General features: G+C 44.1%; 1 protein-coding gene across 2 annotated transcripts in view; it reads right to left on the minus strand.

Moving 5' to 3' along the window:
* LOC141082815 (N-acetyllactosaminide beta-1,6-N-acetylglucosaminyl-transferase-like) overlaps positions 1-16,034 on the minus strand; it is an 82,478-nt gene that overhangs the window by 24,013 nt on the left and 42,431 nt on the right. For both annotated transcript variants that reach the window (XM_073566774.1, XM_073566784.1), the window contains exon 2: positions 2,162-2,251. In XM_073566774.1, the coding sequence (XP_073422875.1) occupies positions 2,162-2,251 (90 nt within the window). The remainder of the gene's footprint in view (positions 1-2,161; positions 2,252-16,034) is intronic.

The raw sequence follows: 16,034 nt of genomic DNA on the forward strand, positions 1-16,034 counted from the left end.
GGAATCTGAGAGAAGCATGGTGTAAGGGGTAGAGATTGTGATCTCAGCGATGTATCACTTACCTGGATGCTTGGTGCAGTTTTGATAGGATCCCTGTTTTCTCTGTTGTAGACGTAGCAGTGGTCAGTATGCTGAGTTGTGTATAACCCCAACCACACCTCCAATTGGCAGCTTCCTGTGTACACTGCACAATGTTAGCAAACTGCCAGTCAGTGGTGGGGGTGAGATTATACAGATTTCTGAATTGGTTTGCATGAAAACTAGTCCTCTAATGATAATCTTTTGTTGATAAAACACTGATTATATCAGCACACAGCTTAGTTAGCACCACATGCCTGGAATCAGGTTCTCTGCACCTACATTATTTTGCTCTCAGATTAAAAATCAAAATCCTGCTGACAGGTTCCCTTTAACAAAGTCAACGACTTACTTTAGAAGCCCAAAATTATGTTGCCTTTGTGTGTGTAATGCAGTGGCGTAACTACAAAGTTATGGGCCCCGGTGCGAACTTTCAAATGAGGCCCCCCATGCCAAAATACACGCACATCTCCGCTCTGTACACCTCGTACACACACGCGGCTCCACTCCGTACACCTCGTACACACGCGACTCCACTCTGTACACCTCGTACACACGCGGCTCCGCTCGTACACATCGTACACAGACGGCTCCGCTCCGTACACCTCATGCACACACAGCTCCACTCCGTACACCTCCTACACACACGGCTCTGTTCCGTCCAAAATTGTACACACACAGCTCTGCTACATCTACCCTGTAACCCTCCCTAATCCCACACATAAACTTACCCTCATCCAGCACCATGGCAACCAGCACAGCAGAGTCCTGCAGACATCGAGGCCCCTGACCATGTGACCCCTGACTCCTCTCCTCCTGTGACCTCATCACAGGTCCTGTGCACGCACATTAGAAAACAGCCTAGCGACGTCATTGCAGGCTGTGAGTGGCTGCTGTCAGTGCAGTGGGTCTCTGTGGGAGGGTGAGGATGGGGTGCATGGGGGGGCGTGGCGGCTCAGTGCAGTGTGGGAAAAATAGACTCCCGGGTGGGACGCGGGTGGGGGGGTCAAAAATGGGACTGTCCCGTGAGAATCGGGACTGTCCCGCGAGAATCGGGACGGTTGGGAGATATGCCTGCCAGGCCCCTGACTTCCCCCGGACCAAGTCGCAGTGGTGACTGCTGCGACCGTGGTAGTTACGCCCCTGGTGTCATGCCATTGTTCAAGTGTATGGCAATATACAATACATATCTCATCTTCAGTAGGAGATGTACAGTGTGTCAAGAAGAAACAGATGGATTTGCATCATGTATGTGTTTCCATATGTTATTTGTGGAAATTTAACCAATCTGTCTCTTATACACGGAGCGAAGTCCAATGGTGCATGCTGCAATTTCTGTACATAGTCACATGGTCCGTGTGGATAATCGGTCATGTAAATAGCGCCCCTGACTATTGGGGATATTTTGTGGATGAAGACAAAACATGGATGGAAAGTATGGTTGTGTAAATTCAGCATATGTCAGCAGTAATTCCTCATGTATGCCCGATGTACACCTGAAAGCTATGATGTATGTCACTCATAGTCAAACAATAAATTCCCGGGATGGTCTCATTGTAAAAAAAAGACAAAGTATATTTTTTACTGCAAGGGTATTTATAAGAACATGAAGCAAATCCTGCTTTCCTAAACACTAAAAAACAATCCATGCATATAGACTTTGGTGACATTACACTTTTTGGGGAATTGTAGGGTAAATGGGTTCTCTGGATGCATCCGGATTATTCCCTGGAGTGCTCCAAATGTGGTGACAATATAAGCTGTAAAGCCCATAATGAAATATTACCTTAAAAAGACAATATAATAATCACGTTTTGTTGTCCTGGTGTTTTATCAGTTATAACACAATAATGATATTTTCTAAGAACTTGAGTGATGACCAATGTAATAGTGTAATGGAAGACAGTTGTCAGTCAGCATCGCACAAGCAGGTGCACATCAATAGTTGAAATTTTAAATAGGCATTTCAAAAAGAAGCCACGGCTCCACCCGGAGGATCAGTGATATCCTGTTCTGCTTTGGTATCAAGTGTCCTGTTATCTTTGACTTTCAAACTACTGTAATAACAATGAAAGTACGTTACCATGGCAACCATCGTGACTGCTGTCATCGCTCCATTTTATCGCTCTGAGATTACCTTCCCATTTAGCGTCTGGCATGGACCCTGGAAAATCTGTTGGAAAAGGAAAGAAAAACATTGTCATAGGAAGAGTACATCACCAGTGCGTATAAATCAGTTGTGTGAAGGAGTTTCCTTTTTCAAAGCAAAAATAATTACATGTGATAAAGAGTAATGCTGTAGATGTCAGCTATCTAGAGCAGTGGCTGGAGCTGAGTTTGATGTGTTTAATTTAACTAAATTAATTTAATAAAATGAACCTTCAACAGTGATTCTTAAATGCAAAGTGTGTCGGTGCTTATGCAACAGAATTGATGGAAATCGATTGGCCACCCATAGTGATGGGCGAACCCAAACAGTAGAGTTTGGGGTTCTTACCGAACACCTAGTGTCTATGCATGGACCCTGAACACGGACTTCTCCAAGTGAGCCAGCAGTTGCGATCTTTTTAACCTTTTTACTGTCGGTCACAGGCATCAGGTGATGAATAAAGAACTGCTCTCATCAGTGTACTCCTGCTGTCATTGATAGCAGCAAGACCAGATAAAGCTGATGAGAGTATTCATCATCCGTCACCTGTGCTATAAATAATTTAAAAAATTACATGGAATCTCTCCTATTCTGGGTAACCAGCGCAGGCAAAACCAACAGCTTCGGGCTGCAACCCCCAGCTGTCAGCTTTATCAGCAATGAATTCCGCTGACCTTATTCATGTAACCGCGAGACTCTGTTGCTGGGCTATCACACGTAGCTCAGTGTCTCTGCTGGCTGCCAGGCTGAACGCTTGCATCATGCCAACGTTCAGCATGGCATCTAGATGTAAGAGAGTTAGACTCGTTGAGGAACAACTGGGTTATGTTCTCCTCGGACAGGTGAGGAATAAGGTTGTTTATTATTTTTGGTCTTTTATAGGAGACATGGAGATCTTAGGATTATCTTCACATTGGACAGGTGATGGATATGGTTGCATGTTATTTTTGGTCTTTTACAGGAGACATGGACATCAATGGATTAGGCGTAAAGGTGAGTATAACTTTGCTTTTTTATTTTTATTTCAAATAAAGGAGTCAGTGTATTTATTTTAAATACAGGTTTTTATTCTTGCTGTGTGATTATTTCAAAATTTACTATGAGGCTACTAAACCCTTCGCTTGATGTCAGCTAACAATACAAAGCTGACATAAACCCTAACCCTATTACTCCACTTGCCACTGGGCAAGTGGGAAGAGTGAGGCTAAGTACCAGATTTGGATGCACCATTTCTGTGGCGGCTGAGAGCTGATGTTTTTAGTGTGGAAGGGGGCTAATATCCATGGCCCTTTCCTAGGCTAATAATATCAGCTTGCATCTGCCTGTTTAGCCTTTGCTGGTTATTGAGTATAGGGGGATCCCGTGTTATTTTTTTGTGGGGGGTTTCCACTATAATAACCAGTAAAGGCTAAGCAAACAGCCATAAACTGATATTAATAGCCTAGGAACCTTTATGGATATTGTCTCCTACCCAGAATATGAACCTCAGCCCCCAACCATTGGTTTTCCCTCTACTGATTATGAAAATAGTGGGGGACCCCCATACACTTTTTATCAATTTTGTTTTATTTATTAACAAGAAGAGTAAGGACACCTGAGTTCATAGCAGCTGTTTCTCTTGCTTTACAAATGCCTGTGCCAGACTGATGAACGCCCACAAGTTCGACACTTGACCCTCCAATATTCAACAGTTCGGCACTGTAACTAGAAACTGAAACTAGATGGCTTGAACTCAAGTAACCTCAGGTTACCAGAGTTCACAGCCACCGGGATTCCCAGCAACTGCGAAGCCCGGAAAACTTACGGGAAAATTTCATGGACATTTTAAGGTTACTAAAGTTTCCAGCTGCTGGAACACCTGGAGGCTGTGAAATAAGGTTACCTTGAGTATGTATTTTACTGTACTTGTTAATAAATAAGAAAAGCAAAAAAAGTCATGGGGTCACCTGTAATTTTCATAAACAGCTGTGGAAAAGCTGAAGGCTGAGGGCTGATGTTAATATTCTGGGAATGGGCAAATTTCCATAAAGGTTCCCAGGCTATAAATATCAACTGACAGCTGCGGGCTGATATTAATAGCTTAGGAAGGGGCCATGGCTATTTGACCCCCTTCTAGAATAAAAAACATTAGCTCTCAGCAGGTCCAAAGATGGTGCACCCATATGCCAATTATGGCACTTAGCCTCGTGCTTCCCACTTGCCCTGTGGCGGTGGCAAGTGATGAAACAGTGTTGGGGTTGATGTTAACTTTGTATTGTCAGCAGACATCAAGCCAAGGCATTAGTAATGGGGAGACATCTATAAGACACACCCATTTCTAACCTCATAGTTAGATTGTAAAAAAAAACCAGCCTAAATAATGTTCTTTAATTGAAATAAAGACACTGCCACCTTTATTTGAATTAAAACTAAAAAAGCAAAGTTATACTCACCTTTACACCTAATCCACTGAAGCCCACGTCCACTGTAAAACATTACAAATAATAAACCACCAAGTTCCTCACCTGTCTGACGTGAATATAATCCTCTGACGCCCATGTCCCTTGTAAAAAAACAAAAATAATAAACAAACATAATCTTCGCCTGTCCGACGAGAAGATAATCTGTGTCTGTCCCACAAAGATCCGGATGATTTGGATAGCGTTCACATCAGTGACGGGACTGCTATCCACACCAACCTGCTCACAATGAGACAGGAACATAATCACGCTCCTGCAGTGTGTAGCGCTGAGCTGAAGTAAGAAAGGTCGCCGGGGTTCATAGATGATCAACCCCACTCATCTCACTAACGGCTCCGCTCACTGGGTGATAAAGTTCTTATGGTTTGATGTCAGCGGCCATAAAACAGCTGACATTAACCTCAAACCTATTATTCGACTTGCCCCATGCACCAGGGCAACTGGGTAGAGTCGAGAAAAGCACCAGAATAGGCTCATCTAATAGACGCACCTTTTCTGGGTTTGCGGGCTGCTATCTTTAGACTGTAGGGGCCCCTTACAGTCTGTTAATTCCTGCCCACAGTTGTCTGTTTTAGGCTACTTTCACACATCCGGTGTTTTGTCTCCGGCGCCATGCGGTGAAAAGCCGTACTGTCGGATCTGGGCTGCAGCGCTGACACCGGATTTACATGCGTCACCTGATACGGCTTTTGCCGGATTTAAAGGAGCCAGCCGCAGAAAGGTATGCTGAACCGGGGGACGAGAGAGTGAGAGAGAGAGAGAGAGAGGGAGAGAGAGAGCGAGAGAGAGAGAGGGGGAGAGAGGGAGGGAGAGGGAGAGAGAGAATTTTGCATTCGCTGGGCACTTGTGGGGTTAAAACTCACAGTGTCCGGGCATGCGCTCTTTAAAAAGCCGTTCTGGCGTTGCAAGAAAACGTATCAGGGAACGTTTTTTGCAGACGCCGGACGGGCATGTTTGCCGTATCCGACAAAAACCGGAGGCGCCGCATGTCCATCTGGCACGATGCGGCGATCATTACATTCTATGTGAAAAAAACGGATCAGATTCCGGATCCGGTTTTTACAATTTTCGCCGCATCGTGCCAGATTACAAAAGACGGATGTGTGAAAGTAGCCTTAGCTTGCATGTTTTCAAAAATGGGGGGAACCACTCTAATCTTGATAACCAGTTATGATAAAACAGACAGCTGAGGGTTGCAGCCTGTGGCTGTAGGTACAGTCATATGTTAAAGTTTGGGCACCCCTATTAATGTTAACCTTTTTTCTTTATAACAATTTTGGTTTTTGCAACAGCTATTTCAGTTTCATATATCTAATAACTGATGGACTCAGTTATATTTCTGGATTCAAATGAGGTTTTATTGTACTAACAGAAAATGTGCAATCTGCATTTAAACAAAATTTGACCGGTGCAAAAGTATGGGCACCTCAACATAAAAGTGACATTAATATTTCGTAGATCCTCCTTTTGCAAAAATAACAGCCTCTAGTTGCTTCCAGTAGCTATTAATGAGTTCCTGGATCCTGGATGAAGGTATTTGTGACCATTCCTGTTTACAAAACAACTCCAGTTCAGTTAAGTTTGATGGTCGCCGAGCATGGACAGCCCGCTTCAAATCATCCCACAGATGTTCAATGATATTCAGGTCTGGGGACAGGGATGGCCATTCCAGAACATTGTAATTGTTCCTCTGCATGAATGCCTGAGTAGATTTGGAGCGGTGTTTTCGATCATTGTCTTGCTGAAATATCCATCCCCTGCGTAACTTCAACTTCGTCACTGATTCTTGCACATTATTGTCAAGAATCTGCTGATACTGAGTTGAATCCATGCGACCCTCAACTTTAAGAAGATTCCCGGTGCCGGCATTGGCCACACAGCCCCAAAGCATGATGGAACCTCCACCAAATTTTACTGTGGGTAGCAAGTGTTTTTCTTGGAATGCTGTGTTTTTTAGCCTCCATGCATAACGCCTTTTTGTATGACCAAACAACTCAATCTTTGTTTCATCAGTCCACAGGACCTACTTCCAAAATGTAACTGGCTTGTCCAAATGTGCTTTTGCATACCTCAGGCGACTCTGTTTGTGGCGTGCTTGCAGAAACGGCTTCTTTCGCATCACTCTCCCATACAGCTTCTCCTTGTGCAAAGTGTGCTGCATTGTTGACTGATGCACAGTGACACCATCTGCAGCAAGATGATGCTGCAGGTCTTTGGAGGTGGTCTGTGGATTGTCCTTGACTGTTCTCACCATTCTTCTTCTCTGCCTTTCTGATATTTTTCTTGGCCTGCCACTTCTGGGCTTAACAAGAACTGTACCTGTGTTCTTCCATTTCCTTACTATGTTCCTCACAGTGGAAACTGACAGGTTAAATCTCTGAGACAACTTTTTGTATCCTTCCCCTGAAAAGCTAAATTGAATAATCTTTGTTTTCAGATCATTTGAGAGTTGTTTTGAGGAGCCCATGATGCCACTCTTCATAGGAGAATCAAATAGGAGAACTACTTGCAAGTGGCCACCTTAAATACCTTTTCTCATGCTTTGATACACCTGGCTATGAAGTTCAAAGCTCAATGAGGTTACAAAACCAATTTAGTGCTTCAGGAAGTCAGTAAAAAGTAGTTAGGAGTGTTCAAATCAAGAAAATGATAAGGGTGCCCATACTTTTGCACGGGTCAAATTTTGTTTAAATGCAGATTGCACATTTTCTGTTAGTACAATAAACCTCATTTGAATCCAGAAATATAACTGAGTCCATCAGTTATTAGATATATGAAACTGAAATAGCTGTTGCAAAAACCAAAATTGTTATAAAGAAAAAAGGTTAACATTAATAGGGGTTCCCAAACTTTAACATATGACTGTATCAGAGGTGTTTCTAGGCTTTCTGGCACCCAGGGCAAGAATTCGGTTTGGCACCCCCCCAAGCACACATGGGATTTGCAGACTTAGTCATGTACCAACGAGCAGCTCTCCCTTATGGTCTCAATGTTCAGTGAAAAACTGAGAGAAGCAAAAGAGAAGCTCGTTGTCACAGGACCATAAGAATGAAAATCGCAAATGAATGAACTGTCCATGTGATGACCACTGGAACCTGCAGAGCTGAATCTTGGCATTGCAGGCTTCTGAATTCTCACAACAAATGCACTGTACAGTTTTTAGGGTTCTCCCTTACCGGTGACAAGAGTACATGGTCATGTCAGCACAAGCATGTGATTTATATACTTCTGGCCACATTCCGACTAGACGTGCCCGGCTTCGCTCCGCTCATTTTCATTGAGTGAGGCCACACATGTCTAGTCAGCATGTGACCGCATGTATGTAAATTACCTGCATGAGAGAATCCTAACAGCGTTCAGTGAGCACTGTGAGAATTAAGAAGTCTGCAGTCACATAGAATGACTGCAGACTCATCACAAACCTGGACAACCCCTTTAATGCTCCTAACATAAATAAAAACATGAGAATAAGTCTGTTTCACATATAATATTTACATTCAGGTACCTTATAGATGACGTCGTCTCTGGAGTCGTTCTCCTTTTCTTCATCTTGTCCAGACCCCATGGTGAGTTTTCTCATCTACAACTGTCTCTGCAGACTTCCGTCTTCTCCTGTCTTCTGCAGCAAATCTCCACATGATGCCCTTAAAGAGAACGGTGTCATTAAAATGCTCCTGAATAAAAATATCTGCAGTACATTGAGCCCCTGAATAAATAATTGCCCCTCACTATATTGTCTGGACAAAATATGACCCCACACTGTCCCTCTTTTGGTACATGATCTTCATACTGACCTCTCCTTTCCAGACTGGGATACCTTTTCACACTGTCCTCTCACACTGTGTCCCCCTATAGGGTCCAGTATATACTGTACTCTCTTATCAAACACTCCCTCCTTGGTATACTGTACCCTCCTGGCTGTACCCTTACACTGTTCCCCCATGCTACTCCCCCACTACTCAGTCTCTATTCTGTGCCCACTCACTTTTCTCCCCCCATACTGTCGCCTCACACTATTCCCCTCCCACTATTCCCCTCCCTCCTCATATTGCCTCCTCTCACATCACCCTGTTCACCATATTGCCTCCTCATATATTTACCCCCTCATTCTCTATACTGTCTGAACCCATCCCCCACTCACCATACTGTGTCTGCACCCATCCCCCATACTGTTTCTTCATACATGCCCTCATACATACATGCTCCTTATTTTGTATCCTCAAATCTCCCCACACCCATTAAATCCCCCATCCCCACTCCAAATTCCCCATACATATTAAATCCCCCATCCCCACTCCAAATTCCCCTACACACATTAAATCTCACTATCCCCACTCCAAATCCCCCATACACATTAAATCCCCCCATTCCCACTCCAAATCTCCCCACACATTAAGCATCCCCCTACTCTACTCCAAATCTCCCCACACATTAAGTAACCCCCAACCCCACTCCAAGTCCACCACACACATTAAGTATCCCCCATCCCTACTCCAAATCTCCCCACACATTAAGTATCCCCCATCCCCACTCCAAATATCCCCACACACATTATATCCCCATCCCCACTCAAAATCTCCCCAAACATTAAATCTCCCCATAACCATGCCAAATGCTGCCACACATTAAGTACCCCCATCCCCACTCCAAATCCCCCACACATTAAATAACCTCCATCCCCATTCCAAATCCCCCCACACATTAAGTACCCCCCATCCCCACTCCAAATCTCCCCACACATTAAGCATCCCCCCATCCCTACTCCAAATCTCCTCACACATGAAGTATCCCCCCATCCCCACTCCAAATCCCCCCACACACACATTATGTACTCCCCTCCTTAATCTTCGGTGGTTTCTTCAGCTCCACAGTGGAGCACTTACCAACGATGCTCTTCGCGCTTCTGGGTGCCGGCGAGTGACGTCAGGAGCATGATCACATGACCTGATTATGCTGCTGGCGTCCCAGTGGTTAGAGCTTCAATTGTAATTGCGTCTGTACAGACACGAGTACAGTTGATCTCTGGGAGCTGGCACCCTGCAGAGGTGACAGCTGACACAGAGAACGTCCGACTCCCAGTCCGGGTGGCGGCAGAATGCAGCCGCCGGGGGAGACACTGCGGACCGCTGCATTAGTTGGCCCGACTGCGACCCCAGCCAGCTGTGCCCGGTGCATATGCCCCGACTGTCCCCCCCAGATACGCCTCTGGTCAGTATTGCCTGTGCTTTTTAGCAAGAATAGAAGAGATCCCAAGTCATTTTTTTATTTATTTATAGCATTGGTACTGGCTAATGAATACTCTCCTCACCCTCGCCTGCTCTCGCTGCTATCAGCGACAGCAGTCATACGCTGATGAGAGTGGTACTCTTTTATCAGCAAGTGCTGTCACAGCTGCTGGCTCACATGCTGTCATCTGCCAGCATGGAACCCCAGCGCTCTGAGCAGCACTAAAGATATTACCAGAGCCCGTGTTTGCCGCATTGTCACACAGATGACAGAGGGGCAAACAACAGATGTTCGGGCCCCCCTTACATTTCAAAGAGGTAGCGGTTCAGGTTCGAGTTGGGGTTCTGTCCTGTTACCTCAACCAAACTTTTTTAAATTATTGGCTGGACCCAAACATCGACGGGTTCGTCCATCACTGGTTACCTACTTTTCGTCCATCACTAGTAACCTGCTGAAGTATCTAATGCTATCTTGGTACTCTTCTGCAGATCAGTCACAAGCTAAGGGCCCCGTCACACATAGCGACGCACCAGCGATCCCAACAACGATATGACCTTGTCAGGATCGCTGGTGTGTCGCTACATGATCGCTGGTGAGCTGCCAAAGAGGCAGATCTCAGCAGCGATCAGGACAGCAATGACGCTGGTAACAAGCGCGCACGTCTCTTAGTTACCCGCTGTGTACGTTAGATACCAGCGCGCTGGTGCAGGGAGCTGGTAACCAAGGTAATCAGTGGGTTTCTAAGCGCCGCGCAGCACTTAGAAACCCACTGTTTACCTTAGATACCAGCTCCCAGCACCAGCGCACTGGTATCTAAGGTACACAGCGGGTAACTAAGTGACGCGCGCCCATAGTTACCCGCGGTTTACATTGGAAACCAGCGTCCAGCTCGCTGATCGCTGGTCTTCTGCCTGCCACACGCAGCGATGTGTGCTGGCCAGTGGGAGACCAACGATCAAAAAAAGGTCCAGGGCATTCGAGCACGATCAGCAATACCCGGCGGGGGGGCCGGTCGCTGATACGTGTCACACACAGCGATATCGCTGGTGAGATCGCTGTTGCATCACAAAACTTGTGACTCAGCAGCGATCTCGCTAGCGATCTTGCTGTGTGTGACGGGGGCTTAAGCGTCATAGGATTTTTACTATATACTGCAGTCCCATGGTGTTGTAGTATACAATATAAGCAATCGACTCAACTTTAGCAACCAGTGCCAGGTAGCTGTTGCCAAAGCAAATAACAACATGGGATTCAGGTGCAGGTAGAAAAGTTAAACTAAGGTTATCAAGGGAATGGGTGGACTGCAGTATCACGACAGGTTAACAAACATAGGAGTGATTCAGTTTCGAAAAAGACAGCATAGGAACAGGATCATATTACATGTACAAAAAATGAATGGACTGTATGTAATTGTCTAATTATCTTTTTACAAGGGGGATTTCTCAATATCTATTCTAGAGGAAAGAAAGTTTTACCATCATCACAGTCTGGAATTCTTAAGCATAAGAGCAGTGAGATTATGGAACTTCCTTCCATATGTTGTTGAGATGGATGATTCATTGAAGAATTTCAAGGAGAGCCTGGATCCCTTTGATGAAAAATATAATGTTACATGTTATGGCCACTAGAATTCTGGTGAAGTGATATTGACAGTGATATAGTCTGACTGCTATATTTGGAGTCGAAAAATATATTTTTCGCCAGTAGGACAATTAGCATCTGTCTCATGAGATTTTTGCTTTCCTTTGAATCAACACTTTGGGATTAAAGGTTGTACCTGATAGACTTGTGTCTTTTTACTCCCTTATTAACTATGTAATTAGGAAGCCCAGATATATTTTAAATGTGCGGAATTCCTGAATTTTTAAAGAAAATTGAATAATTGTGTAAATGCATTGCAGTTGAAATCAGTTGAAATTAGATTGTGAGTTGCTTGTTCCTTGTATCTTTGCACAAAGCTGGCTTCGGTGACATAAAACAATGGCCATTTTTCTTGTTTACACACATTGGAGTGCAGCACACGATATTGTATTATAGGATCTCAGCTAATGTGTGTAAAAGTCACTTTTTAATGTAATTTCTGTATATATATATATATATATATATATATATATATATACACAGTGCCTTGCAAAAGTATTCGACCCCCTCGAACTTTTCAACCTTTTCCCACATATCATGCTTCATAGTAGATACCAAATGCAAATTTTTGGTGAAGAATCAACAAGTGGGACACAGTTGTGAAGTTGAATGAAATTTATTGATTATTTTAAATTTTTGGGGAAATTCAAAAACTGAGAAGTGGGGCCTGCAATATTATTCGTCCCCTTTAACTTAATACTTTGTTGCTTCACCTTTTGCTGCAATTACAGCTGCAAGTCGCTTGGGGTATGTCTCTATCAGTTTTGTACATCGAGAGACTGAAATTCTTGCCCATTCTTCCTTGGCAAACAGCTCGAGCTCAGTGAGGTTGGATGGAGATCGTTTGTGAACAGCAGTTTTCAGCTCTTCCACAGATTCTCGATTGGATTCAGGTCTGGACTTTGACTTGGCCATTCTAACACCTGGCTACGTTTATTTGTGAACCATTCCATTGTAGACTTTGCTTTATGTTTGGAATCATTGTCTTGTTCGAAGACAAATATCCATCCCAGTCTCAGGTCTTTTGCAGATTCCAACAGGATTTCTTCAAGAATGGTCCTGTATTTGGCTCCATCCCTCTTCCCATCAATTTTAACCACCTTCCCTGTCCCTGCTGAAGAAAAGCAGCCCCAAACCATGATGCTGCCACCACCATGTTTGACAGTGGGGATGGTGTGTTCAGGGTAATGAGCTGTGTTGCCTTTACGCCAAACATATCATTTGGCATTGTTGCCAAAAAGTTCGATTTTGGTTTCATCTGACCAGAGCACCTTCTTCCACATGTTTGTTGTGTCTCCCAGGTGGCTTGTTGCAAACTTTAAACAAACACTTTTTATGGATATCTTTGAGAAATGGCTTTCTTCTTGACACTCTTCCATAAAGGCCAGATTTGTGCAGTGTAAGACTGATTGTTGTCCTATGGACAGACTGTCCCACCTCAGCTGTAGATCTCTGTAGTTCATCCAGAGTGATCATAGGCCTCTTGGTTGCATCTCTGATCAGTCTTCTCCTTGTTTGAGATGAAAGTTTAGAGGGACGGCAGGGTCTTGGTAGATTTGCAGTGGTGTGATACTCCTTACATTTCAATATGATGGCTTGCACAGTGCTCCTTGAGATGTTTAAAGTTTTGGAAATCATTTTGTATCCAAATCCGGCTTTAAACTTCTCCACAACAGTATCATAGACCTGCCTGTTGTGTTCCTTGGTCTTCATGATGCTCTCTGTGCATCAAACAGAACCCTGAGACTATCACAGAGCAGGTGCATATATACGGAGACTTGATTATACACAGGTGGATTATATTTATCATCATTAGTCATTTAGGACAACATTGGATCATTCAGAAATCTACAATGAACTTCTGGAGTGAGTTTGCTGTACTGAAAGTAAAGGAGCCGAATAATATTGCACGCCCCACTTTTCAGTTTTTGAATTTCCACAAAAATTTTAAATAACCAATAAATTTCATTCAATTTCACAATTGTGTCCCACTTGTTGTTGATTCGTCACCAAAGATTTACATTTGGTATCTTTAGGTTTGAAGCATGACATGTGGGAAAAGGTTGAAAAGTTCCAGGGGGCTGAGTACTTTCGCTATATATATATATATATATATATATATATATATATACACACACAGTATATACAGTTGTGCTCAGAGTTTACATTCCCTGGCAGAATTTTTGCTTTCTTGGTCTTTTTTCAGAGAATATGAATGATAACACCAGAACTTTTTCTCCACTCGTGGTTAGTGGTTGGGTGAAGCCATACATTGCCAACCTACTGTGTTTTCTCTCTTTAAATCATAATGACAGCTCAAAACATCCAAATGACCCTGATCAACAGTTCACATACCCTGGTGATTTTGGCCTGAAAACATGCACAGAAGTTGACACAAATGGGTTTGAATGGCTGCTAAAGGTAGCTTGTAATCAGACGCTTGCATCTTTCATCCAGCCACTGACGCTTATGGATTATGAGTAATGGGAAAAGCATAAGAATTATCAATGGATCTACGGGAAAAGGTAGTTGAACTGTATAAAACAGGAAAGGGATACAAAAAGATATCCAAGGAATTGATAATGCCAGTCAGCAGCGTTCAAACTGTGATTAACAAATAATAAAGGTTTGAAGTGTGCAGACTCTCAGATTTAATTTGAAATTATTCACATCCTAATTGAAGTAAGGGTTCAGGAATTACACCTCTTTAATATGTAGCTGCTAGTGGACTATTATCTTTTTAATCCATCGTCAATTAAGCAAAGGTCTGGAGATGGTTCTAGGTGTGGTATTTGTATTTGGAAGCTGTTACTCTGAACCCACAACATGTGGACAAAGGAGCTCTCAGTGGAAAAGAAACAGACCATCATCAGGCTGAAAAAAAGCAATAAATCCATCAGAAAGACAGAAGTGTTAGAAGTGGCCAAATCGACAGTTTGGTACATTCTGCAAAAAAAAAGAGTGCACTGGTGAGCTTGGGAATTCAAAAAGGCCTGGACATCCACAGAAGACTGTAGATGATTATAGAATCCTTTCCATTGCGAAGGAAACCCCTTCACAGCATCCACCCAAATGAAGAAAGTAGGTGTTTCAGTATCTAAGTCTACCATAAACAGAAGGCTTCATGTATAATATAGAGGGTTTACCACATGGTGCAAACCATTGGTCAGCATTTAAAATAGAAAGGCCAATTTAGAATTTGCCAAAAAACATCTAACGCCCCAGGGCTCACGTGAGATTGTTATGATACTTGATCCCTGTGTCCAATCAGCACCATTTTCACTGTCCCCCCCTTCGGACTTATAAGTAATCATGAGAGGGTGAGAGAGCAGCTGCAGCTCTAACTTCCTTCATGCTTCAGAAAGAGAATGTACTGTGAGTGCACATTGTAAGGAGAGAATGTGGCAAGCAGAGACCATTCAGGCCCCTGGAAGTGACATCTGTTTGGGGAACGGGCCTGGTCTCTCCTCTCCCTGCTTACTGCGTTCTTTCCTTACAATGTGCACTGACAGTGCGCTCTCTTACTGGCTCATGACTACTCATTAAAGTTGATGAGGGAGCACACTGTCACTGTGCACTGAAAAGAATATGGTACAGTTAAAATGAAGCTCATATTGAGCAAAAGTTGGAATTGGCAACTGATGCATGCTCAAAAGAGCAGGAATTAGCCAAGCCCTAGAAATGTACATCATTGATGCTTCATTTCAGGTTGGAGACGGGGGCGCAAAGAGTGGAATGTCATCAGAATGGAAATAGGCAAAAAAATATATACAGCATATGTGTTAGGCGTCGGGTTCCTGCAGTGGATCAGCAGGAATCCAGAGCCTCACATTCTGCAGTCTCTCAACCACAGAGGAGATTGCTTAGCAGTCTCGGCATCCCAGACACTTTGCCCAGACCTGCTTTGTGGGTCTGGCTGTTGCTGTCGCCTTCGGGTCAGCAATAGCAATGCAGGCTGCTTTACAGCAAAAAGCTCCAGAGACTAAGTCCTCTCATTGTGCTACTGGGCATGCTCACGAGATGATCTCCCATTGGGGAGCAGGAGGCACATGCTCAGGTCCTTCTCCTGATCTCATTGGTCCATCTCAGAGATCTGGAAGGTCTCGGAAGCGCACGCCTATGAAAGGTCCGCATGGCCGCTCGGCCATGGGCTAGTATAGTCTCTAGTTGCTACTGTGTGAATGATGATGGATGCATGAAGCTGCGAATGACTCATTAAGATCCCCTCCCTCTGATATTACGAGTGTTTATAGGGACTTAGCTTTAGAGCCAGTGGCAGGCTACAAGCCGCAACAGCATCCTCCACAGTGCTAGCGTCCGACAGTGCACCTGCTACTGGGCATTGTCGATTAGTGGCAGTGTCTGTCGCCGCTCTGCAGTCTGCAGCTCCTCTCGGCATCCGCAGTTGCGACGCCGCACGCACGGTAGGTCTAGACGGACTCTGACCCTCTGCCTAGGGCCCAGCTCCTGTGACCACATAC

This window comes from Dendrobates tinctorius, unplaced genomic scaffold (genome assembly GCF_039654945.1).
Source record: "Dendrobates tinctorius isolate UK_male_01 unplaced genomic scaffold, ASM3965494v1 ptg000004l, whole genome shotgun sequence".
NCBI lineage: Eukaryota > Metazoa > Chordata > Amphibia > Anura > Dendrobatidae > Dendrobates > Dendrobates tinctorius.